The sequence below is a fragment of the Pipistrellus hanaki genome, assembly GCF_964339955.1.
Source record: "Pipistrellus hanaki genome assembly, chromosome: 2".
NCBI lineage: Eukaryota > Metazoa > Chordata > Mammalia > Chiroptera > Vespertilionidae > Pipistrellus > Pipistrellus hanaki.
This window is the reverse complement of record NC_140504.1, coordinates 22433871-22461458: the sequence shown is the minus strand read 5'-3', so window position 1 is coordinate 22461458 and position 27588 is coordinate 22433871. Positions and strand designations below refer to the sequence as shown.

At 38.2% G+C, this 27588-nt stretch overlaps 1 protein-coding gene across 2 annotated transcripts; it reads right to left on the bottom strand.

The window, feature by feature from the left end:
• Window positions 1–137: 137 nt before the first annotated feature.
• NMD3 (NMD3 ribosome export adaptor) lies at window positions 138–27006 on the bottom strand. Of its 2 annotated transcripts, XM_084876027.1 has the most exons (16): window positions 26892–27006; window positions 26391–26450; window positions 24867–25001; window positions 23570–23666; window positions 21025–21105; window positions 19368–19496; window positions 19025–19115; window positions 17885–17963; window positions 16561–16657; window positions 13770–13887; window positions 11840–11985; window positions 5793–5905; window positions 4719–4791; window positions 3053–3159; window positions 1833–1903; window positions 138–1413 (listed from the first exon to the last, which is right to left on the bottom strand). In XM_084876027.1, the coding sequence occupies exons 2-16, from the start codon at window positions 26432–26434 to the stop codon at window positions 1280–1282; spliced, it is 1515 nt and encodes a 504-aa protein (XP_084732153.1). In that variant the 5' UTR covers window positions 26435–26450; window positions 26892–27006; the 3' UTR covers window positions 138–1279. The 2 variants fall into 2 exon arrangements, with proteins under 2 accessions (XP_084732153.1, XP_084732154.1); XM_084876028.1 differs by lacking the exon at window positions 23570–23666 and having other exon boundaries at window positions 26892–26961.
• Between the last annotated feature and the right edge of the window lie 582 nt (window positions 27007–27588).

Below are 27588 nucleotides of genomic sequence, written 5' to 3'. Positions count from 1 at the left end.
CACTGATGCAATCACCTCAAGGAAACAAAGAAAGGGAAAGTTTTTATTTTCATGCTTTTTAAAGTCTTGACATAGAACAAGTAAACACAGACCACAAGTGAAAACTTTAAATATGGAGACAGAAAACAAGCCATACAGTAAGTTCAGGCCTTTATTCATAACTTCAGAGTTCAATTTTAAAAATAAAAAGGAAAATGTTCCATTCAGCACTTACTCAATTTCCTTCTTTAGTGGTATACCTAGAATTTTTAAATTAGCTCTTAGTTCTGGCATATTTAGTAAATATGATCTCACTTACAAAAATAGAATCTTACTATTTCATTCTGAGAACACTTCAAAACCCCAGCCCTTTTCTTTCAAGGATGTGGAAGGTGAACCTCATTCAAATCTGATTCATGGTTTTATAAAGCATGAAGATCATTCTTGCTACTTCATCTATATGCTGGCTTCTAACATTCTTTGTGATGGTTATGTGTTCAATGATAGAAACTTATATAGAGAAAATCCCTTCCCTCTCAATTTGTAAACCAAAAATTTAAAAGAAAAATTATTGAAATGAAAGAAAGACATTTTAATGACATAAGTAGCTACTGCCCTAAGCTGCTGGCACAGGCAAAAATAACAAAGGTACAAATTGTTATTTAACCTTTAAATAATTAATCTATGTTTGCTACAAATCCACAAATAATTTATATATTTTCTTCTGATAAACTGCCAGGTCAATTTATCAACTTTTAAAGGAGTTAATAAAAACTATTAATTTTCCTCCTTAATGTCCAGTGATAAACTGAACCCTAATTTCCCTACCTACTCCAAAGACAATAAACTGATCTAAAGTGGATCAAAGTGCATAACAAGTTCATATTAAAATGATTCGTCATATAGCTCTTTTACAAAAGCAATCGATACAAAAAGAATGTAAAGGCTTGCTTTATGTTTTCAGACTTAGGTAACCTCCAAGGAATCACAACTTTTATTCTAAGCTTTTAAATCCCATGTTAATGATATGTAAAAATACAGTGTAAGAAAAAAAGTGAACCAATCAAATCCTACAGGTAAAATAGTCTAAATATCAGTAATAAGAATATTCTCCATAATCTTTTATCTAAAATTTCTAAGCCATCTTTTTCAATGCTTTGAGAGGGCAATCAAAACAGTCTTATTTATTTAGGTTTAAAACTAAATTTCTCCTCTCTAAATATGAAGGCATAAATGAAATAGAAAATTTGGTTTTGTCCAGCATCCTGAGCCTACAGATATGAAAACCATCCACATGATCTCATGATGTCATCATCGAGGCACCTTCTTCCCCAGTAGCATCCTGAGAAATGTGAAGGTCTTCAAGCATCTCAGCCAGACTAATTCTAGGCGCTCCCTCATCATCTGTCTCACTTTCCACAGGAATGGTGGAATCTAAGAAAAAACCACAAGGAGGATTTCAAATGAATGCAAATATGGAAATATGCAAATACCAGCCCCTTCCATCATTATTACTGTTTAACCATATTATATCCACAGCTCTTATATCATACCTAGAGCAGACATTTAAACATTCATTGAATGACTGAGCTGCATAAATAAATAAATATCTTCTAGTAAAGGGGTCAACAACTTGAGAGATCATCCTAGGATACATATGTGATATAGCAAACATTTTAATAAGATTTACTGTTCTGCAAGTTTTTAAAAAATAAATGTTTAACTAAAGTAGTTTAAAAAACACACAATAAAAGTCATTTATAGAATCACAGTTTAAGGTACCAGAATACTTAATGTGGGGGAATACATCTATATAGTATAGATTAGAAGACACAAAACACTCAAATACCAACCTCTGTAAATGTTTACATTTTTTCTAATTGCCTCATCTTCTTCAAGATCTTCAAGGAAATCTTGGTATTGCCTATAGAAGAATAAAGAAACATTTAAATATTTCATTTTTACCCAGAAAGTATAGTCATATTTTCTTTATTTTCAGAAGTTTAAGGTGTGTTACAAGTATTACAATCTTTAAAATAATTTTATTTTCAAGTATACAGGTTAAATAAACTCATAAATATGAGTTTTTTAAAGTTTTTCTTTCACCTGGCCAGTGTGTGGCTCAGTGGTTGAGCATCAACCTATGAACCAGAAAGTCAGGATACAATTCCCGGTCAGGACACATGCCCAGATTGCATGCCAGTTTGCCAGCTCAGTCCCCAGTAAGGGGCATGCAGGAGACAACTGATCAACAATTCTCTCATCATTAATGTTTCTCTCTCTCACTCTCCTATCCTCTCTAAAATCAACAAAATAAAAATATATATTTTAAGTTTTTTCTTTCAAAATTACATCAAACACTTTTAAGACTATAAATGAAATAGTCAAATGCATACTTATACCTAATTTATGAGTACATATGTAATACGTACCTACTGGTATTTTAAATTATATGAGATTATGTTTTAGAAATAATTTAGAAAATCATAATTTTCAATGATGATATAATGAGATCATGTGGATGGTTTTCATATCTGTAGGCTCAGGATGTTGGACAAAAGAACCTTTTCTATTTCATTTATGTCTTCATATTTAGAGAGGAGAAATTTAGTTTCACACACATTTAATGACACAATTTTATTTAAACTCTTCGTTTTTTTTTTTAGATATCAGTGTCTTTACCATTAAGGCCACTTTTCAAATTATCCAATACACTTTACTAGAACATAGTATCTCCATTTCTCCTTAAGTTTTTTTGAAAATAGCATATTTGATATCAATGAACCATATTCTTTTTATCCCAAGTCATAGTACTCATTTGCTATTACTATATTTTGTCTTTCCAAATAAACTATTTACAATAACACTGCAATTATCAGGTCATAACCCAGAAAATAATACCTAGATCTGTGTTAAATGTCATTATAGTCTGTTATACTAATTCTATCAAACATTGATAAGAAAACTGAGTGCAAGGATCAATTGGGTAATGACTCTAATATGAAAACCATAAAAACTTATTATCATAAGGATTTCCTTTGAGACAACACAGAGGCTGAATGAAAAGTGGGACCTTTCATCATCTGTATCCATGTTTTCTCTCTCTCTCGCGAGCTCTTTCAGTTTCCAGTTTCTACGACGCTGCCGTTTGGTCCGGTCATAGCTCTTCTTGATTAATACCTATAAGTAACCAAAATATTTGCAAAGTTATACAAAATGGGAACGAGGTAACACTGCCTCAAAATCCAGCAAAAATAAAAAACAAAAAGTTATGGGAATGCCAGGAAGTCACCAAACTGATGACAGTGGTTAGACGCCACTTCTTCAAAATAGACTCGCCCAGGCCGTGGTATTTTGTGGAAGAGCCACATTCAAGGGGCCAAAGAGCCGCATATGGCTTGCGAGCCGCAGTATGCTGACCATGGCCTTAGGGGAAAAGAGTAGAAAGGGATCGAGAGGCAGTCAAGAGAACTTTTAATATTTTTTTGCATGTACTTTTTTGTATAATTTTTAAAATTTTTCAGTAATTGAAAAATGTTTTTCTTCAGACCAAAAACTTCAGGTGTCTCGTATGTTTTCACAGCATCATTCAGTTTTTAACTGCCAATCACATAAGTCATTCTGAAACATTATCACAGACACTTTTTCTCCCTTTTATTCCCACTAATTACAAAACTATTATGTATTATTCACAACGTATGTCCTAGAACAGTTTAATAAATTGCAGAATGAATAAAATAAATTTACACAATACAAAATCTTATAAGACCATCATGATCTGCTTTTATGACCTATTTAGAAATATCAACTTACACCTAAGCCATGCTTCTATATCTTAAATCAATTAATTTAACAGAAGCCTAACTGGGTGGTGAGGAGAGGAGTCTACCTTATACCATGACTTTATTCTGCCCACAGTTAAAGGGATTAATGTTTATTTTAAAAGATTAAAGAAACAGGTCTTTCACATTTATTGTTGCTCGTGGCTCTTATAAACTCATGCTAGAATTTAAGTTTGTTTTTCAAAGGTCAGATTCTTTCTCTAAGACTTGCTACTATGAAGATCACTTTCAACTGTAATTATATTCCAACCAGAAAAAGAATTTAATTCTAAATGCCTTCCAAACTGAACATTACATGAAATAAGCTGAGCCTAAAAGAATGAACCTAAATAAACTATAAAGGTCATCGACTTTAGCTGCAAATTTCTTTTTTTCTATACCAATAGTTATTTTGACAGAATATGAAAATTTAATTATAAGAGCAACAAAAGAACTCTTTAAATCTTGAGTTTTCCCCACTAAGAGAAATCATATGAAACAGCAACCTTCAACCTTTTTCATCTCATGGCACACATAAACCAGTTACTAAAATTCTGTGGCACACCAAAAAATATATTTTTTACCGATCTTCCAAAAAGTAAGTATATTTTTTATTCATTCATATCAAATGGCTATTGTGTTGGCTATAATTTTTTTATTTGAGAATCTAAGAGAATAGAGGTCAGTGCATCTGACTAATAGTCAGGTATTGCAAGTTTTAAAAAATCTTATGGCATACTAATTGAAAAGTGCTAACTTAAAATGAAGGCCTTTGCTATTATACCTTAAGTGCAATTTCAAAAGAAACCTCTAAATTGATTTGTTATTTTTTAAAATGTGAACTTGTGCATCTTAGGCTTAAGTGTTACATCAATCCTCTTTAACACAAGGAAAAAAAGAAAAAATCTAAAGCCTTACCACATCTGGGACTCTATCGGAGTTCATTTTGTTGACATGTTCATCATTTACGTTACAGTTTGCCAAATCAAACCTGAAATGAAAATAATAAAACACTTAATGGCAAAAACATTTTCCCTTTCCAAGTAACTTTTTATTTTATGGATAATCACCTAAAAGTTCCTCCTCAGATCAAACATTTAATATGCATTACAATTTCAAAAGTTTTGCAGTGTACAAATACAGTGAACAAGCTTCCACATATCATAGTAAAGATAATGTACACTAAATCTGAGTTTTACATATCTATTACTCTATCTCACCGTGTATTTGTAAAGAGTAAAATACTTATCTATCAGTCTAAATGTAAGTTAGATTGTTCAATTCAGTTTATAATAAAACAAAAAAATACCCTCATTCTCTAGTAAAACTAACTAAAACCCTAAGCGCAAAAGTAATGTTTAAGGCATGACGATAATTTCTGCATCAGAAAGGGCTATCCTGCCGAAACCGGTTTAGCTCAATGGATAGAGCGTCAGCTTGAGGACTGAAGGGACCCGGGTTTGATTCCAGTCAAGGGCATGTACCTTGGTTGCGGGCATATCCCCAGTAGGGGGTGTGCAAGAGGCAACTGATCGATGACTCTCTCTCATCGATATTTCTAACTCTCTATCTCTCTCTCCGTTCCTCTCTGTACAAAATCAATAAAATATATATTTTTTTTTAAAAAAAAAGGGCTATCCTATGCCTGTCAAGGCCTCTTACATACATGGCTGCCATTTTGTAAAAGTGAAATATCTGAACAGCAGCATATGCATAATAAAAACTACCCTCAAAAAGCTGTATATATGATGTAACCATACAACCTCAGAGTTCAGTTACTCAAAATTTTCTAACAAACAATGCTTTAAGATGATGACCAAATGGAATAAGTATGGGTTTCTGTTCAATCCACATTTAATTTACTTATCAATAGCGGGAACTTTTAAGTTCTTTTTGGAATAAACTTTGGTATTTTATAGATAGCTTTGTTGAATCCAGAAGAAAATCTGTAATGCAAACTGACAGCTGAAAATATTGTAAAATAATACAAACCCCAATACCAGGTCCCCAGGATTCAGAAGATGTCCCAAATGAGTGCGACAAAAATACTGTTTATCTGTATCCATTTCAGATGTTTTCTGTACCCAGACTTCCCCAAGGGTATGCTTAACAGGAAAGAAAATGAAACTTAAAATGCATTTCTTAGAAAACTTAAATGCAATGATTTTGGTTTTCTAATTTTAATTTTAAAAACAAATTATTTTATTTTTCAGATCTTTGAAACACTGTCAAATTAAGAAATTACTTAATTATGAATATAAAAAAGATTCCTAAGAAATTAATAAAATAAATATTCTTAAGATTTAGTCAAAGTGCTATGGGCACTGCCATCTTTAAGGGTAGGGAAGTCAATTACCATATTCCCTCCCTACTGGCTGTGGGCAGCACCATCTCTGAGGGCCTGGTAATCAATTAGCATATTCCCTCCGTATTGACTGTGGGCACCACCATCTATGCAACAGCGTGAGGGTCAATTAGCATATTTCCCTCTTTATTAGATAGGATACCAATGTCAACTAAAAACAGACATATATAAAATTTTTTAAACATTTTAAAAATTGATTTTTAGAGAGAGGAAGAGAGGGATAAAGAGAGAAACATCGATGTGAGAGTGAAACAAGGTTGCCTCCTGCACCCCCCTTACCAGGGAATTGAATTGGCAACCTTCTGGTGTACAGGAGGACGCCCATCCAATTGAGCAACACTGACCAGGGCGACACATATAGAATTTTCATAAGAAATGTTTTCATGGGGAGATGGGCCAATACAGACTGAGCAAAGAGAGTAACTGGGAAAGTAGGGGAATCTTAAGCCCAATATTCCTCAATGGGACATAGTGAAAGCAGTCTTGAGAGGGATGTTCATAGCTCTACAAACCTACTGCAGAAAACAAGAAAAAATGGTAATAAATTACCTAACCCTACAACTCAAAGAATTTAAAAAAAGAGCAACATGAAAAACCCAGTGTAAGTAGAAGGAAGGAAATAATAATGATCAGAGTGGAGATAAGCAACATAGAGACCAAAAAATAATGCAAAAGATCAATAAAACCAAGAGCTGGTTCTTGGAAAGGATAAATAAGACTGATGAACCTCTAGCCAGGCTCACCAAGAATCAAAGAGAAAGGATGCAAATAAACGAAATCAGAAGTGAAAGAGGAGAAATAACAACAGACCCCACTGAAATACAAAGGATTGTTTAAAAAAATACTATGAACAATTCTATTCCAAAAACTGGACAACCTGGAGGAGATGGACATATTCCTAGAAAAATACAACCTTCCAAAACTCAATCAGGAAGAATCTAAACATCTCAATAGGCCAATAACTATGGAAGAAATTGAAGCAGTCATCAAAAAGCTTCCAACAAACAAAAGCCCGTGGTCAGATGGCTTCACAGGGGAGTTTTACCAAACATTCAAGGAAGAACTAAAACCTATCCTCCTCAGACTATTCCAAATATTTTAAGAGGAAGGAACACTTCCAAGCTTCTTCTATGAAGCCAGCATCACCCTAATACCAAAACCAGATAAAGACAACTCAATGAAAGAGAATTACAGGCCAATATCCCTCATGAACATATAGATGTCAAAATCCTCAACAAAATTTTAGCAAATCGGATCCAGCAGTATATCAGAAAGATCATACAACATGACCAAGTAAGATTTATCCCAAGGATGTAAGGATGGTACAATAAACATGATACATCACATAAACAAATTGAGAGATAAAAATCACATAGTCATATCAATTGATGCAGAAAAAGCATTTGATAAAATCCAACACCCTTTCTTGATAAAAACTCTCAGCAAGGTGGGAATAGAAGTGGGAATACTCAACAAATAAAAGCCATATATGATAAACCCACAGCCAACATCATACTCAATGGACAAAAACTAAAACCATTTCCCCTAAAACAGGAACAAGACAGGGATGCCCACTCTCACCACTCCTGTTCGACATAGTACTGGAAGCATTAGCCATTGCAATTAGACAAGAAGAAATTAAGCTGTCCTTATTGTGAAGCCTTGTGATGACTGGTACCATGGATCCATCTCTCGTCCAATGGGGCAAACTGGGCCCTACCTGGAGAAGAAACCCAGGTTTCCCAAGATATGTGATCAGTGCTGGGGCCCCACCAGCAGGCAAGGGGATCCGAAGGCAGGTGCTGGGCGTGTAGGCCACAGGGGCATAGGCTACCAAGGAGACAGAACTGAACCTCACATCACCCTGCTTGGCCCCAAAGGATGGCTGGTTAGCCAATGACGGGTAAGATTCCTCAAGGGAGGGACAACCTAAGACAGGCACAGTCACAGAGGGGCCATCAGGAGAGGGGGAAAAAAGCTGTCCTTATTGGAAAAGAAGTAAACCTGTTCTTATTTGCAGATGACATGATATTGTACATAAAAAAAAAAGAAAGACACCATCAAAAAACAGACTTAATAAATCAATTTGGCAACATAGCAGGATACAAAATTAATGTCAAGAAATCTATAGCGAGGTAAACAACTAAACTGCCGCCTCGCAAAACAATTTCAAAAGTACACCTAAGCTGGGACCGGTGGATAGAGCTCAGTGGATAGAGCGTCGACATGCGGATTGAAAGGTCCCGGGTTTGATTCCGGTCAAGGGCATATACCTTGGTTGCGGGCACATCCCCAGTAGGGGGTGTGCAAGAGGCAGCTGATTGATGATTCTCTCTCATCGATGTTTCTAACTCTCTATCCCTCTCTCTTCCTCTCTGTGAAACATCAATAAAATATATTTTAAAAAAAAAAAAAAAAAAGTACACCTAAAAGACAAAACGTCTATCACCCAGAATCACAGGAAAGCTAGCTGAGTGGAAGTTTTACATCCAGAAGGAAAAAGGAGCACAAATGCTGAAAAGCTGAGGTACAGAGGCACGGGAATCGGGCTATGGCGGGCGACTGGGAAAGTGGCTTTTTTTTAACTCGAAGGGAAACAAGCTCCCGATCACTCTGAAATCCAGTTTCTGGGGACACGCGGGGGGACCCAGACGCCTATGAGGAGAAGCTGCCCTGTCGGCCATCAGGTCGGAAAGTGAGGGTGACGTTTTTGCAGAGATGCACCCAGTAATCATTGTTTACTGTGCTGGAGCACGGGACGCAGGGACTTGGAAAGGCAGAGAAGGCTGGCTGGCAGCCATCACTGTTTGCCACGCCCTAGCCTAGTGATGCCCTAAGACCTGCCCCACTCTGAGACCCTGCCCCACACATTCTACAAACCCACCCAGGCTCCACACAGAGGCTTTTGCATATAAATGGCCTGCCCTCTGGCAGCTTAACAAAATAAACTGCAGTTCCAGTCAGACTGCTCCAAAACCACCTAATCCCAAGCAAAGAGGAGAAAACTGTAGTTCTTGCTGTAGCTCCTGCTGGGTGGCCTCAGACAGTAGCTGATCTGCACACCACTGGAGATCCAGAAACTAGTGTTATCTAGTGGTTGGTGTGAGACAACACCAGATTTCAAGTACTCTCATAAGGCACACATTCAAGAGGCAGACTCAGTGAGCACTAAAGCCCTACTGGAACAAGTCCTACCCCATAAACGTGTCTCCAGCACAGCAATTCCTTTTATAGACACAGTGGGACCTCACAGCCAATTGGCCTGGAGGTCAATTCCTCTCAGTGATACCAACAACAATCAAGACTTCACTATAACAAGGCTGTACACATAATCCACAAAGGGGTACACCAAGAGTGTCCACCTCAGGTAACTGGGAGGCTGACCCATTGAACCATATAGGACACCCAGCACACAAAGCCACCCTACCAACTCAGGGAAGTAGCAAAATGAGGAGACAAGGAAACAGATCACAAACGAAAGAAATGAAGGAGAACAAACGACTGGATATAGAGTTCAAAACCACAGTTATAAGGTTTTTCAAGAATTTCCTAGAAAAGGCCGATAAATTTAACGAGACCCTCGAGGATATGAAAAAGGACCAACTAGAAATTAAACATACACTGACTGAAATAAAAAATATTATACAGAGACCCAACAGCAGACTGGAAGAACGCAAGAATCAAGTCAAAGATTTAGAATACAAAGAGGCAATGGACACTCCTCCAGAGAAGCAAGAAGAGAAGAGAATCCAGAAAGTTAAAGATAGTGTAAGAAACCTCTGGGACTTCAAGCGTACAAACATCAGAATTATGGGGTGCCGGAAGAGAGAGAGCAAGACACTGAAATCCTATTTGAAGAAATAATGTCAGAAAACTTCCCCCACCTGGTGAAAGAAATACTTACAAGTCCAGGAAGTGCATAGAACCCCAAACAAAAGGAATTCAAAGAGGACGACACCAAGAGACATCATAATTAAAATGCCAAGGGCAAAAGACAAAGAGAGACTCTTAAAAGCAGCAAGAGAAAAACAGTTAATTACCTACAAGGGAACACCCATACGATTATCAGCTGATTTCTCAACAGAAACTATGCAGGCCAGACGGGAGTGGCAAGTAATATTCAAATTGATGAATAGCAAGAACCTACAACCAAGATTATTCTACCCAGCAAAGTAATTGCTTCTAGATATGAACCTGGATTGTAAATAGTTACTGTTTTGAATTCATGCACATCCCCCTCTCCCTGCATGCCCTGTTTTCTGTACTCTATAAAACCTTGTGTGGCAGCAAAACAATAGCACTGGCTGCCTCTTCACCTGCCCATCCCTCAACTCCATGTGGCCACTCTGGAAGTATGCATGTAAGTTCTAAGCACTTGTCTTGCACAGTCAATTCTCCAGATTATTTCTTTGGAGTCCACAAACAATATGCTGAGGTCTGCCGAAACCGGTTTGGCTCAGTGGTAGAGCGTCGGTCTGCGGACTGAAAGGTCACAGGTTCGATTCCAGTCAAGGGCATGTACGTTGGTTGTGGTTAGGGGGTGTGCAAGAGGCAGCTGGTAGATGTTTCTCTCTCATGGACGTTTCTAGTTCTCTATCTCTCTCCCTTCCTCTCTGTAAAAAATTAAAATAGTTTTTTAAAAAAATTTTTAAAAAATATGCTGAGGTCTTCTGGGACCTCAGCACTTTGCATAATAGTATGTTAACATTTTAATTATGTAGAGAATGTTCCCATGTTTTAGAAATGCAAACTGATGTATTCAGTATCCGATAAAATAAAGAGGTGATATGCAAATTGACCCTCACAACCTCACATGATGGCTGCCTATGACCAGATGGGCAGGGAGGTGAGAGATGACCAAACTGAACAACCTGCTGGTGGAGCAACCAGGCCGGCAGGGAGGGGTTAGTGAAAAACAATCAAATGACTGCACAGGCAGGCTGCATGGGGCGACCAGGCCGGCAGGAAGCGGGGCAGTTGGGAGCAACCCAGACAGCAGGGGGGAAGGAAGGGACAGTTAGGGGTGACCAGGCTGGCAGGGGGTTGGGAGTGATTAGGCTAGCAGAGAGGGCAGTGAGGGGCAATCAAGCCGGCATGCAGAAGCAATGAGAGTGATCAGGCTGGCAGGGGAAGGCAGCTAGGAGCAGCCAGGCAGGCAGGCAGATGAGCAATTAGGAGCCATCAATCCAGAAATGTGAGAGGGATGTCCAACTGCCAGTTTAGGCCCAATCCCCGGGACATCCCCCAAGGGGTCCCAGATTGGAGAAGGTGCAGGCTGGGCTGAGGGGAGCGCCCCCTGCATAAATTTTGTGCACCAGGTAAAACTTTTCCATAAGTTTTCTATAAATTAAGTGCCAGGTAAAACTGATAATACAGCTTTCATAAAAGATTAACTTGTCACTCGATTCTCTTGTACAAAAGTAAAGCAAGAAAATGTTTTCCCATAATAATAAACTTTTTCTAAATGTTTCACATTAAACAAAAAATAAATTTACCAGATAGTGTAAGCCTGATAATAATCACCACAATTACCATGTTAAAAGCAAAAAAATATATAAACATGGAATGCATTTTTAATCTAGTGTGGTGTTTTATTTGTAAACACATTTTAGAATTACTGGGACCAAAACAATAATTTGGGGAGGAAAAAAAAGATGTACAAGACAGTACTTACCTTTTTTGATATCATTCCAGCACCTGCTTTGCGTTTTAGATCTCGGACTATGCTGCATTCCATCACAATAAACTCCTCTAGCTGTTTGGGATGGCATAAACTATTGAAAGGGTGACTCCAGAAAGTGCTCCCATCAATATCTGCCACTAAAAATAAACACAGACTACTAAAGAACAAGAGAAATGAAGTGTTTTAAAAATCAACAAGTGCTATAAGTAGGAACAATTTGGTATGTACGAATTGGGAAGCATGCAGTCAACAGGAACAACAGCCAACTCACTCTCTAGAGCAGGGGTCTTCAAACTACGGCCCGCGGGCCACATGCAGCCCCCAGGGTAGTCTGATCCTGCCCGCCAGGTTTTTTGGGCAGTGAGCGCAGCCAAGGTGTTACAGTAGGAATTAGTAGTTCATATAGTCCGGCCCTCCAGCTCTCTGAGGGACCGTGATCTGGCCCCCACTTTAAAAAGTTTGAGGACCCCTGCTCTAGAGTCACCATTTACTCCTATAAATCAGCCCAAACTCCTCACAGCTCGAGAGACTATCAGGTGTCAAACATTATCTTTAAGAAGTTACTAACATCACAACACCACAAGGCTAAGTGCCTTTAACATAAAGTCAGATACAATCAGTTGTATAGTTGTTTCATGGGTTAGCATTTTATTTCAGAAACATTATCAGTTGTCTTAGGCACTTAATTTATAGAAAACTTATGGAAAAGTTTTACCTGACAGATGTTTATCCCAATATTGTAAAAAAAAAAAAAAAAAAAAAACAGCTTCTGCATGATGAATTCTAATCTAATTGACAAGGATAATAAATGACTTTTGGGGAAACAGCAAAATAAATTCAATTTTTTATAATAGAAAACTTATATTAAAAATAAAAAGTGAGCTGAAACCGGTTTGGCTCAATGGATAGAGCATCAGCTTGGGGACTGAAAGGTCCCGGGTTCGATTCTGGTCAAGGGCATGTACCTTGGTTGCGGGCATATCCCCAGTGGGAGGTGTGCAAGAGGCAGCTGATCGATGACTCTCTCTCATCGATGTTTCTAACTCTATCTCTCTCCCTTCCTCTCTGTATAAAATCAATAAAATATATTTAAAAATAAATAAATAAAATAAAAAGTGAAAAAGATCAAGAATAGGAGATGCAAACAAGTCCTGAGGAGACACCTATCAATATGGGATCTTCTTTAAAAAATAGTTTTTATCAAGGAAATGTTAAAAATTATGTGTAGTAATGATGAAATTAGTTAAAATTCATATTTAAACTAAATGTTCTACCGAATTACAAAAAGTTAACTTTCTAAACTTTAGTCACAAAAGTAAAATGAGGTAAATAAGTCAATTTCAGTAAAAATAAATGGCATATGCTGTGGCTGGTTTGGCTCAGGGAATACAGCATCGACCTGTGGACTAAAGGGTCCCAGGTCAATTCTGGTCATGGGCACATGCCCAGGTTCCAGGCTCGAGATCCCCACTAAGGGGCATACAGAAGGCAGCCGATCAATGATTCTCTCTCATCATTGATGTTTCTCTCTCTCTCTCTCCCTCTCTCCCTCTCTCCCTTTCTCTCCCTTTCTCTCTCTCTCTCTCTCTCTCTCTCTCTCTCTCTCTCTCTCTCTCTCTTTCTCCCCCTCTTCCTTCCTCTCTGAAGTCAATAAAAATATATATTTTTTTATTTTTAAATAAAATAAATAGCATAAAACTAGTACATTTTTAAAAGTTCACAGAATTATTTCTTCAAGTATAAAATACAAGGTTACTTACCAAAAGCTTTAAAAATTAGGGTTTTGTAAGAAACAAGAAACAATAGTAAAAATGTTAACTAGTTTTTCAGAATATTATTTAAAAATTTGATAAAATTAACAATATAAATTATTACTGCTTATCAAATAGAATTGTCAAGACAAACAGTTCCAAAAACTTACCTTGTAGGGTATTTGGATCTATGAGATGGATGGCACTGGTTACGCGAATACACACACAAATTTGATTCATATTTCCCAAGCTTTGTGCCAGTTTTGGAGACAGACAAACAACATTATCCTAGACATAAGAACTCACATTTAGAGTGAAGCTAATCTTAAGTAACAGTCTCCAAAAAGCACTCATCAATGAATATCTGATTCAAATGCATTTGCTCAAATTAAAACATTAAATTTTTAATTCTGTGTATCAAACAAGGGCCTTAAAAAAAGAATTTTTTAGAGAAACAGAAAATAAGCTATACCTTCTTAAAATGGGCATATTTGTCTTTTTTTTAACATATATATTTTATTGATATTTTACAGAGAGGAAGGAAGGGAGATCGAGAGTTAGAAACATCGATGAGAGAGAAACATCGACCAGCTGCCTCCTGCACATCCACCACTGGGGATGTGCCCGCAACCAAGGTACATGCCCTTGACTGGAATCGAACCCAGGACCCTTGAGTCCACAGGCCGATACTTTATCCACTGAGCCAAACCGGTTTCGGCAGCATACTTGCCTTAATAAAAATGCTTTAATTTTTTTTTCCAGGTCATATCCATCAAGCTATTAATTTATTTCAATTTTATTGAAGTGTGAATGCTTACCACTCTATGTTAACATTGCACATCCTAGGCAAAGTATTAAGTATCAGAAGGAGAGTGATTTTCTAAATCTACCTGTGACTTCTTTCAATCTCCATAAAAACATATTTCAGGGGAGCCACATATTTCTCTTTTATGGCTACATTAACAATATGCCCCAAACAGTACGCCTCTATGTGTACATTGGGAAATACCAGTAATGGGATTATCTGTTTTTAAACTGTATCTTATCTAATCTAATAAAGAGGGAATATGCTAATTGATGGTTACACCCTCACAAATATGGCGGTGCCCACAGCCAATGAGTGAATACGCTAATTGACTGTCACGCCCTCAAAGATGGTGGCACCCACAGCCACAAGATGGCAGCACCTAATCCCCTCATCCCCACCAGGGCAGCAGTAGTGAGGCACAGCCAGGCCTGCCCCCAGATGGGTCCGGTCACTCCATGTGCCTGCCTCAGAGTCCCCCAATCTTCTCAGCTTCCTAGCAGACCAGGGCCATCCCAAGGTGCAGGCAAGCTGCCAATGGCAGCTGCCCAGCTGCCCAGGGCCACCCAAGGCTCAAATAAACAGGGCCAGCTGAAGCTTGCACTGCCGGCAGTGGCAGCAGCAGAGGTATGATGGGTGTCACCTTCCCCTGATCACCAGGTCACCTCCTGCCCCTGAGGGCTCCCGGACTGTGAGAAGGGGCAGGCCGGGCTTAGGGATGCCCCTCCAGTGCATGAATTTTCATGCACCAGGCCTTTAGTTAAAATATAAAAGAATATGGGTTATATTTTAAGCTGCATCTATTCATAATCATAGGTTCCTCCACTAAAAGGATATCTGCATATCCTTAATAGCACCTAGTTCAGTAACTTCCTTTTTAACTTAAGAGTCTCCAAAGATGAATGAAAATACTACTTTACATGGGTGCATGCATCCAGTTATCTGTATGAATCATTCAAAGTACTTTATACACAAGGTCTCAAATATGCCCTCACACCTAGATTTATATTTCCTTTTGCACAAGTAAAATGTTCAGTTTTAAATCAGGGGTTTGCAAAATATGCCCACAGGCCAAATTTGGACTACAGTCCGCTTCTATGGAACACATCCTCAGCCATTCCTTTACCTATTATCTATAGCTACTTTGTGCAATAGCAAGAGTTGAATTGTTGCAAAGGAGACTATATGGCCTAAAAGTTGAAAATATTTACTATCTGGCCCATTACAGAAAAACTTTGTTAACCCTACTTTAAGCCATCATTTCATCCCTGAAATTGCATTTACATTATAAATTAGCAATAATAGCTTTAAAGCTTAAGTTGCAGACCTAGGTACAAATAAATCCTGGCTTCATCATTTTACAGTTGTGTAACTCTGGTCAAGTCATCTAATCTCCGGAAGATTCAACTACCTCATCTTCAACATGCTAGTATAATTTACCCTGGTTATTATGAGATATAAAGAGTTGAAATATATTCAAGTACTTAGATATTAACTTATACAGAATGCTCAGAATAAATTATAGCACTTATTAGTTTTAAATATCAACATATAAAATATTGCATAGACCTCTAGAGACATAATCCTTAGCATAGTCTTCTGTACACTAGATCCTCAATAACTATTTGTTAAATTTTAATCCACTTATGTTTTTAGAAGCAAGTTTTTACCTTAGTACAATTAAATTAAATGATAACCTACACATTTCAAGTGTTATTCATATTATGTTTTTAAATCACAAAAATGATTCTATAGTCTCATTTCTACAATACTGTTTATTTTCATCACGCTAAAATCTAATTTGAACATATTCCAAACTAGTTCACTGATATTTATTTATTTTAATGGTATTTCTGTATTCAAAGTTTCATAGAATTGTCATGTATCCACAAGGATCACAAATTTTAAGGTTAAGGACATTAAAAAAACTGAAATAGGCCTTTCTATACACTCAAAGAAAGGGAATGCCAATTTTAAGTGTAATTACTTTTTAACATCTTTTTCATATGGTTGTGTGTGTTAGAAATCATTTATGAAAGAAGTTATTCTAAAATTTTAACAAACCCAGAAGGAAACCAAAAGCTAATCATTACATATAAACCAATTAATTACTTGTACTCTTTATGGACATGGATTAATTAAATAAGAAAAAGTACCTTGCATATTGGAACAATTTCCATAGAAAAAGTGCTTTTGTAATTGTATGTGTTACTATGAATATCCTGAGAGATCAGTCTCTGTGAGGCTTTGTATCTATTAAGAGAAAAAGTTAATAGTAATGAAAAGACAAATGTCTAACTTTCTAAGGTCTCGAAATATCAATTTTCATCAAATCCAATCATTACCAGTAAAAGTCTGAAACAGCTTTCTGATATCCGCTACAGTGAAGCCTAATTTCATCCATTTACATTTCAAACCTTCACCAATATGACTGCACCCAACTATTTTCAACTTTATCTACTAAAAATTTATAAACACTCCCTTGGCTCAGACCATTCTAATCCATATGCAGTATCTATTAAAAGATAAACTAATATCCATAAGACTTTGTTCACACTAATCTCACTTTTCAACATAAATTCTACCTTTGAAAATTTCCCATTTTAGGAGCCCTTTCTCCTCTATGAAGCTTTTCCGCAAAGCTCTCTACCCCTTCTTTCTGTTCTCTTATTTAAAGATATTCAATCAATCGTTTGGCACTACAGTGCTTACCACAGGGTGAGGTCTATATCCCCAAATGTGCTCTTAGGGTAATACTTCCTCCCTTAAAGTGACTAAAACAAATAAATGTTCACTAATTGCGTAAGTATTCCTCCTACAATTTTGAATACATACATACATACATACATACATACATACATACATACAGATATATATATGCCTAAGCAACAGAACCGAACGACTGAACAACCAGCCGACCAGTCACTATGATGCATACTGACCACTAGGGGGCAGACATTCGATGCAGGAACTGGCCTCTGGTAATCAGCGTGCTCCCACAGCAAGAGCGCCTCTCAGCTAACCGACAGGCAGCAGATGCCAGGCTCATGGCTGTGAAGCATAGCTGTGGCGGCACAAGCCTCTCCTGTCTCCACAGCAGTGCTACTCGAGTGGCAGCAGCGGCAGGCGCAGTAGGGCCAGGAGGAGCAGGAGTGGTACGGTGCCTGGCCCAGGCTCAGGCTCCTCTCTGGCTACCTGCTGCTTTGTGCACTACTACATCCTCGGGGGATGTCAGACTGGCTGTTTAAACCCTACAATCCCTGGGGATCATGCCAAAACTTGCAGTTGAATATTCCCTGAGGGGTCCTGGATTACAAGAGGCTGCAGTCCAGGCTAAGGTACCTCACCATTGCATAAATTCGTGCACTGGGCCTCTAGTTTTAGCATAAAAGAGGCTCTTTCAGTGTAAAGCATGGATAAGACCTATATCCACTCCCCACTGCTTGGATTTAATTAATCACATTTAGGTTCAGAACATACCTACAGGGAACTGTACTCTGAAGAAATTCTACCATCTTCTGAGCGTGCTGCTTTGAAGAATAATAGAAATCTAGTCCATCTTAAAAAAAAAAAACACACACAAACATGAAAATAATTCTGCAAAATAAGATTTTCCTCTACTAACATGACTATATAACAAATCCTTTAAGAATAGCTATTTCTAAACCTGTACTTTAGAGACTAGAAAAACAATGTACTGTCTACCAACAGCAAGCACTGTTAGCAAGAAATTTAAGAGTGTGCTAAAGGATATTTATATTTTTTACTATTAATTAAAGAAATATTCATCCATCATCTAGTTGTATAAGTATGCTACATCAACAGCAAATGATAAAAATATGCTCTAAAGCACATATGTCAAACACAAGGCCCGCAGGCCAAATCCAGCCCGCCAGGCCTTGCAATGTGGCCCGCACCGCACTGTCATCACTGCACTCCGCTGTCAGTTTATGACATTGTCAGTTTACGACTGTTCAGTAAACCATTCGGCCCGCGATTTAGGCTGGATTTTAGATTTTGGCCCCTTCTCTGATTGAGTTCGACACCCCTACTAAAGAGCCATTATAAAATTATGCAAAAAATTTTAAATTCCATCTTCAAGAAATCTAATTATATCATTTGTTTACCACTGTTTATTATTACTAAGTTTAGTCTTCTGATTTAATATATCCATAATAAATGCCTTTAGGCATATGAAAAACAAATATCTACAGAATAACTAACTTAGAGTTCTCAAAAATAACTGTCTTTCCATCAAAAACTGATCTCTGCTTAAAACAAATTTCCAATGAATTTTCTATCATAGTACTTGACAATCTATTAATGTAGTTACTGGTTTAGTCATCTGCTAGCTACTTAGTATATATTTAAGTTAAAACAGAAAAAAAATAAAAATTCAGTTCCTCCGTTGCACTAGGCACATTTCAAGTATCCAATATTCACATATGGCTACTGGTTACATACTGAACAGTCCAGATAAAGAAATAAGACATTTATTTTTCTTCCTAACAGAAAGTTCTTTTAAACAGTACTATTTTAGATATTATCAGTAAAAGACTCCTTAGGTTAGCTGAAATAAAATTCTGACATCATTTCAAATGACTTTACATTTTAACTCACCATGAATTTCTTTGATACGAAGTGTATTCTGATGCATTCCATACTTCAAAATTAACTGTTCCAGATAGTAGAAAGTTTTTTTGTGCAAAGTCTAAACATAAATGCATTATTAAATTAATACATGAAATGCAAAAAAAAAAAAAGCTATCTATAGATATAGCACACATATTTTAAAAACAAAATAATCTTTAAAGATTATCTAAAATGCAATAGTGATCTATTTCTAAAGGTGGATGCTCTAGGGATTAGCCCTGGTGCATAAGGATCTGGGCGAAAAAGGAGGTTTTATTTATAACTGGCAAATATATACAAACTGGAGGATTCACTCATCATCTTTCATTACCTTTTGCCTAACTTGAACCACAGCCTTCCAGAAATCCTTAGCTTCTACTCTATGGCAATCTCCACACATCTGGGGCTGAACAACATAATCCACCACGAACACTTGCTGAAGGATAGCACCATTCATCACCTGATTTAAAAAAAAAAACAACAACAAAAAAAAAACATCATACTTCATCCTTTCCTTTTGTTTAATAACAGATCTTTTTCTTAAAAGAAGACACTTTTAATATTTAACTCAAAATCATTATCCACTAATGCTTTGAGAATATCAAAAATCACTTTAAGTCATATGAATAAGTTATACTATTTCAAGAAAGATATACAGGTTTAATTTGTAATATTTATTACTATATTACCATTTCAAAGTTACCTTTAGTTGAAATGGTTATGAGAATTTTTTTTGCGGAATTTTTTATCTATACTAGAGGCCCAGTGCACAAAATTAGTGTCCTGGCAGGGTCCCTCGCAGCACAGTACTTACTCCCTTCCCCCAGCCAGCCCCACCCCCTGGTCGAACTGCTGGAGGAACTCCCAGGCGAGGGGACAATTTGCATACTACACTTTTATTATATAGGGTATCCAATATAATAAAAGGCTAAATGGCTAATATGCAAATCACTCAAACGGCTAAATGACCAGTCACTATGATGCGCACTGACCACCAGGGGGCAGATGCTCAATGCAGGAGCTGCTCCCTGTAGTCAGTGTGCTCCCACAGGGGGAACGATGTTCTACCAGAAGTGGGCTCATGGCTGGTGAGCACAGTGGCGGTGCTGGGAGCCTCTCCCACCTTTGGGGCAGCACTAAGGACATCCCCTAAGGGCTCCCTGAGTGCAAGAGGGCACAGGCTGGGCTTAGGGACTTAGGGATTCCCCCACCCCCGAGAGCACAAATGTCATGCACCAGACCTCTAGCATTTGCATATGTGCATATAAAATTCATCCTTAGGGAAAAAATAAGACAAAAACACTCCTAAGTTGTTTCCAAACATAGCCAATCATCTGCAATCACCGGGGACGCTTTTCTCACATCCAGCAGAATCCATTTTGACTCAATTACTATGTCATGATCATCAAACAAGTTTGAGAAGCACTGTCTTTGTTCATTTTTTTACTTCAGTCTTTTTCCTAATAAAAATAACTTTAAGCCCAGCCAGATGGCTGAGTGTCAACCTATGAACCAGAAGGTCATGGTTCAGTTCCTGGTCAGGGCATATGCCCAGGTTGCCAGCTTGGTCCCCAGTAGGGTGTGAGTATAGGAGGCAGCCGATCAATGGTTCTCTCTCATCGTTGATGTTTCTTTCTCCCTCTCCATTCCTCTCTGAAATCAATAAAAAATATTTTATTTTAAAAAGTAAAAAGTAAAAAAAAAAAAAAAGCTACTTTGAAAAGATTATCTTATGGGCCCAAGTTGGGCCATTACACAAACCAAATAAATTGAGCAGTTAACACAAAAATAAGATTAGCTTAGCCCTCTAATCATAAGCTTTATTAGTGACCCAATCATCTATGTAAATGATCCAAAAGAAAACAAAGGTATAATTAAGAGTTTATTTGTGACCTTTTAAGCTGTTCAAGTCACCAAGTAACTAATAGTCCCTTCATTTTGACTAGTACCTATATTTTAACCATGCTGAGAAAATTATCACAACTTACTTCTTTCTGAACAGTCAGTTTAACTTTAAGTCTCTTAGAATGGGGCTCAGTCCAAACAAAGCCTGCATCTACAAGCCGAACCTTCAATAAAACACAAACAGAATGAAACATAAATTCCCATCTGAGGAGAAAAATATGAAAGAACAGTTCATTAACTAATACATTTCTTAAGAAATCTGTAATTAGCATCCCTGCCCAAACTAACCAGTAAAAAATAAAAATTAGGCATGAAAGGTATGGCAACAAAAACAGCAAATAAATGGACAATCTGCCCTGACCCGTGTGTCTTAGTGGTTAGAGCATCAACCCTCACTCTGAAGAGTCACAGGTTCAATTCCCAGTCAAGGGAATATACCTTGATTGTAGGCTCAATCCCCGGCACCAGTCAGGGTCCATGCAGGAGGAACCAATCAATGTGTCTTTCTCACATGGATGTTTCTCTCTCCGTGTCTCTCCCCATCCTATCCACTCTCTCTAAAAATCAATGGAAAAATATCCTCAGGTAAAGATTAACAAAAAATAAATAAATAAAATAAAGAATGAGCATTCACTGGAGGTCTTTTCATGTACATAGCTAAAATGGGTATTTTAAAGACAGAGATGAGAGAACAAGAGGCTGTTTCAATAATTTGAAAATCGGAGGTGAGCTGAACCGAGAGGTACTGGAAATAACAGAAGTAAAAAGATCCAAGAGCTATTTAGTAGATAAAATCTATAGGATTTAATTACTAGATATGGAAGGAGGAAAAGAGCATCCTAGAATGATGCTCAAGCTTGGGCATCTAGATAATGCTATTTTTTTGACATACAAAAAAATCAGATTTAATAGGGAGAAGATATTATTGTACATTTGGTTTCAGACATTTGAGTTTAAGAGAATTCATCTATGAGATGTCCAAGTGAAGTTGTTCAGTAGATAAAAATACATTTAGTCTGGAGCTCTATGGAGAAATCTGAGCTCTAGACAATGTATTTGGGAGACATCAGTGGCAGGTGATAATTTAATCAAGTCCTGGCTGGTGAGAGCTAGATTACCTAGTATAGCTGCAGCAAGCCAGAATATATTAAGGTTTTACTGTACATAAAAAAAAAACTAAAAAAAAAAACAAAAAAAAAACTTGACTCTAGAAATAAAGACGACAAATCAGAAAATAGGGGGAAAAAATTTAAACCTATTAACAAACCCTCAGTAAAATTCAAGAACAGAATGCATCAAGACTTGTCCTGGCTGGTTTGGCTCAGTGAATGGAGCGTCAGCCTGCGGACTGAAGGGTCCCCAGGTTCGATTCCAGTCAAGGGCACATGCCTGGGTTGCGGGCTTGATCCCCATTGGGGGATGTGCAGGAGGCAGCTGATCAGTGATTCTCTCTCGTCATTGATGTTTCTATCTCTCCCTCTCCCTTCCTCTCTGAAATCAATAAAGTTATATTTTAAAAAAAAGAGAATGCATCAAGACTGAAGCTTAAAAATATTACTCCTGGGGGAATCAATACGAAGATAGTAAAGTAAAGAAAACTGCCAAGAACACGGTGGGAAAAAAAGACAAAACAATACAACATAAACATTTAAAAGAATACAAAAGGAAAAAGACAAAGTTTAGCAATGGTTTTATACAAATATTTCCCAAGAAATTAATTGCATGTAAAAGTTCTCCATAGCCGAAATCGGTTTGGCTCAGTGGTAGAGCATGTACATTGGTTGCAGGCACATCCCCGGTAGGGGGTGTGCAAGAGGCAGCTGGTCGATGTTTCTCTCTCATCGATGTTTCTAGCTCTCTATCTCTCTCCCTTCCTCTCTGTAAAATAACAATAAAAATTTTTTTTTTTTTTAAAGATGGAGGCAACAGAAGATTAAAAAAAAAAGTTCTCCATAAATAATGAATGACAAATTTGATTGTATATTAGGTCTTTCAAAGCAGGTGAATTTTCACTTTCATAAAAAAGAATATAGCCTGAAACCGGTTTGGCTCAGTGGACAGAGTGTCAGCCTGTGGACTGAAAGGTCCCGGGTTCAATTCCAGTAGGGGGTGTGCAAGAGGCAGCTGATCGATGATTCTCTCTCATCGATGTTTCTAATTCTCTATCCTTCTCTCTTCCTCTCTGTAAAAAAATCAATAAAAATATATATTTTTTAAAAAGAATATATGGCCGAAACCGGTTTGGCTCAGTGGTAGAGCGTCGGTCTGCGGACTGAAAGGTCCCAGGTTCGATTCCAGTCAAGGGCATGTACATTGGTTGCGGGCACATCCCCGATAGGGGGTGTGCAAGAGGCAGCTGGTTGATGTTTCTCTCTCATCGACGTTTCTAGCTCTCTATCTCTCTCCCGTCCTCCTCTCTGAAAAATATCAATAAAATACATTTTAAAAAAATAAATAAATAAATAAAAATAAAAAAGAATATATGTAACTTTAAAAATGAAATACTTGTAGTAGAATGCTTACCAACAGTATCATTTAATCGTTACTTTTGAAAAAGCTACTTATACAAGGATTTTCTGAAAATGAGATATTAAAAAGATATTACAAAAAGGTAGCTATTTGACCTACCTTACTCAGAGGGGCTTTGATTTTTTTTAAACACAAAGCAAGAAGTTCCCTGGATTCTAATGCACATTGTATCCAAGTTCCTGGTGGCTGGAAATATCTGAGAGAGATAATATACTGAAACCCAGCCATTCTCAAGGAAAAACAAAAAATTTCCATCTAAATATGCAGATATAATATTGGTTATTAACCAGATATAATAACCCAAGGCTAATCTGAAGCACTTATCCCAAATATACTTTAATAGTTCTAGAAAACTTTCAATTAGAAGTGTAGCTTTAGTTAACAAGATAAAATTCTGGGTATTTGCAAAGGATAAACTAAAATAACCTATTAAAGAGGTCTTATTCTTCAAGCACCAGTAAGAGTTCCAGTGAGGATGACAAAAGGATCAAAAGTTCCATGAATCTCAAAATGCCATTAAAATGATTTGTAATGTACTTCTGTAATGTTAGGGAACTGCTTATTTCTCACACTAAAAAGATAAATTAGTACCACATACTATGTACCAATATAGTGCAGACTATTCATCTATTTCAAGTCCCTTTCCAAATTTTAACTGTAAACCACAAGTTTTAAAATCTTTCATAAAACTCAAGTTAAAATTGAAATTCCTTATGCACATGCTTTAAGTTTTTTAGCCCAGTCCACCCAGGATTTACAACAATGCCTAGCACATAGTAAGTGCTCAATAAATGCTTGTTAAGTACATGATACATTCATGTGCTATGCGAATACTTTTTTTGCCATACTTTTCAAGATTCATTCAAAATCTTATACAGGTCCCTTTGTTGTAAACACACACATACACACACACACAGGTCTTCTGCCTTCAAATCCAGTTTCAATTCAGATCATTCCAGATATGACTTACTGAGCTTTTTCCCCCATCAACTAGTCATTTTAGTTACATGGGACATTTATAGATGTAATTTTTAAAACACATTGCTAAATTACTAAAAATAAAAGGTGCTTTTTTAGCTTCAAACTACTATAATAATAGCATGTCTTAAATGCTTCACCCCCTTACAAACATCAACTCGTTATATATTCACTGTATACATCAAACCCACTAATCTCTAAACGTAAAAAGAACAAATTTATATATACCCTTACACATCTTTACCAGATTAGCAGGGAAAACTAAAAAGTACACTACAAAATTGCAAGTTTTAAAATCTTTGACAACAATGACATAAATAAAACTTAATTCTCAATTACATGCACTTTATTCATGCACCTGGATGCTCTCCTATATATAACTCTCAACTGTAAGGAGGATGACTAGTACCCACCATACCTTTGGCACTGTTTGCAGAAAGACACAGAGACCTGTTTCGGGATGCCTTGGCTGATGTCTACTTTGCTTCGCAGACAGGCCACACAAATATTGGCAGGGTTTGGACTAATTACAACACCACATTCGCAGCACAAGCTGAAAGAAAGAAAGCATAAAGTTTACAAATTAGATGTCACAAATGCACTGTTACGTTTTGAAAACTACCAAACAAATAAACAAAAGCCTTCAAGTTAGGGCCATAATATCTCTGCCCTAAAAGCAGGAAAAAAAAAAAGAAAAAAAGAAAAAAAAAAAAGTAATTTCAAAAAGGCAATAAAGAACAACCTGGAATACTGAGATTAAAAAAAAAAAATCAAGGATGGCCAAAATTCCAAAAAGCCTCAAAATATATCCAAAGGGTTTAGAGAGTCTGAATTATGTCTAACAATCCTCAGAGAGCATTACAGCCCGAAGACATTTTTTAAAGCTTCAGCATAGCACATAGACTGCCAAAATATAAACATTTAGCCAGAGCAGAAAATTTTCACAGGCTGCAAAGAGTATCATGTTTAGTGATTCAATGTAACCGATGAGTGTCAGGGTCCTGGATGCACTGGGAGCATGCTGATGATGGTCAAGAATCACTGATGTTGCCCTAACCGGTTTGGCTTAGTGGATAGAGCTTCCGCCTGCAGACTGAAAGGTCCCAGGTTCCATTCCAGTCAAGGGCATGTACCTTGGTTGTGGGCACATCTCCATCTCCAGTAGGGAGTGTGCAGGAGGCAGCTGATCATTGTTTCTCTCTCATTAATGTTTCTAGCTCTCTAGCCCTCTCTGTAAAAAAAAAAAAAAAAAAATCAATAAAATATATATATATTTTTTTAAATCAATGATGTTGTCCAAAAGAAATGTTCTCTAATCCGCAATGTCCTGTTTGGAGGCACACGTGAATACTGAACATTTGAATTGTAGCTCAGCACGACGGAGGAGCTCAATGATTCATTTTATTTCATCGTAATTACTTTATAGTTAAATAGCCACATCTGGCTAATGGCTATGGAACTGGACAGTGCCCATCTAGAAGAACATAGGACGAATATATATATATATATATATATATATATATATATATATATGAACACTCTTAAAGCAAATAGTTGCAATAACTTTCCAAGTAAAAATCAATTCTATTTCCTCGGGAAATAAGAATTTTTTTCACTTAAGAACTGTCCTCTCAAAAAAAAAAAAAAAAAAGCTGAAACCGGTTTGGCTCAGTGGATAGAGCGTCGGCCTGCGGACTGAAAGGTCCCGAGTTCAATTCCGGGGAAGGGCATGTGCCTTGGTTGTGGGCACTTCCCCCAGTAGGGGGTGTGCAAGAGGCAGCTGATCGATGATTCTCTCTCATTGATGTTTCTAACTCTCTATCCCTCTCTCTTCCTCTAAGAAATCAATAAAATATATTTAAAAATAAAAAAAAAGCGTTTCTCCCAGTAAGTTTCAGACTGACTTGAACACCTTGGGGATGCAGGGACGGGCGGGACTCACATGTGCCCGGGGGTGCGCTCGGCGGACTCCGGCATGTACTCCATGGTGCGGGGCCCGAGCCTGAAAAGGAAGAGAAGCCGTGGGATCCGTCCTGTGTCCGCCTTCTTCCCTCTCCTCCTCCTCCCGCCTCCTCTGAAGGAGGCAGCCACGGCGACCCCCCTGGGCCACTCCACCGGGCCGCGGACCCACGTGTCACCGGGCGCCACGCCGGCGGGTCGGACCGGGCCGCTGCGGGCACCCCACGCCTCGGACCCGAGCCGCAGGCGCCCCCGGACGCCGCGGCCACCCGCCCGGGCCCGCGGGAGCCCCCGGACGGCGTCCCTGCGGCCGCGGCCACCCCGCCCCCGGACCCGCGCCCGCCGGGGAGACCTCGGATGGGGACCCGCAGCGCACACGCGGCGCGCACGCGGCCAGAGGCCGGCCGAGCGCGGGGGTTGCGCCCCACCCTCGCCCCAGGGACCCCGCGCCACGAAAGCCTGGGTCTCGGCCCCCAGAACCTACTGAGCTCCTGTGGGCAGGACCCAAACTTCTCAAAAACCCCCCAACCGCCCCAACGGCCTCCGCGGCCGGGCCAGTGAAAATCTCGCGGGAGAAGGATCCAAATCTCGCGGCTGAGAGTTGGGAGTTAAAGGGCCGGTGTGGGCGGGGAAAGGGGCGGGCACAGGCGAGCGGCGGGGCGGGGCGAGGGGCGGGGCGAGGGGCGGGGCAGCTGCAAGGATCCTGGAGGAAAGGCTGCGTTGCACTGTCCAAAGATGCTTGAGACTTAGATGTACTAATACAACTTCCCAACTTTCTTATTGGGGTGTCTTCCTTACCGATTTTCTTGGGCCCCACTTAACGCCACCCCAACCTCGCCCACTTTTCAGATATCCGGATTGGGAGCTTGCTTCTTGGTGAAATGATTATGTAAAAACTATCTGTAAACAGTGTCAGATTACACACAAAGAAATTAAACTCCATGGGGGGGCAGTGCCTTTGTTATAGTGTTCACCGCCTAATGTCTGCCTCATCCTAAATGCCCAAATGGATATTTGTTGAACAGATGAGAGGAAAAATGTAAGGCATAATTATTTGAGAAGAAGTCTACGCTGTTTTTAGGCCACTCTAATTATTAGAAGGTACTTCCTAATCACTTAATGTTTCCTTATAACTTTATACCTTGAGCATAGAGCAGAACAGATCATGTCTACCCACTCTT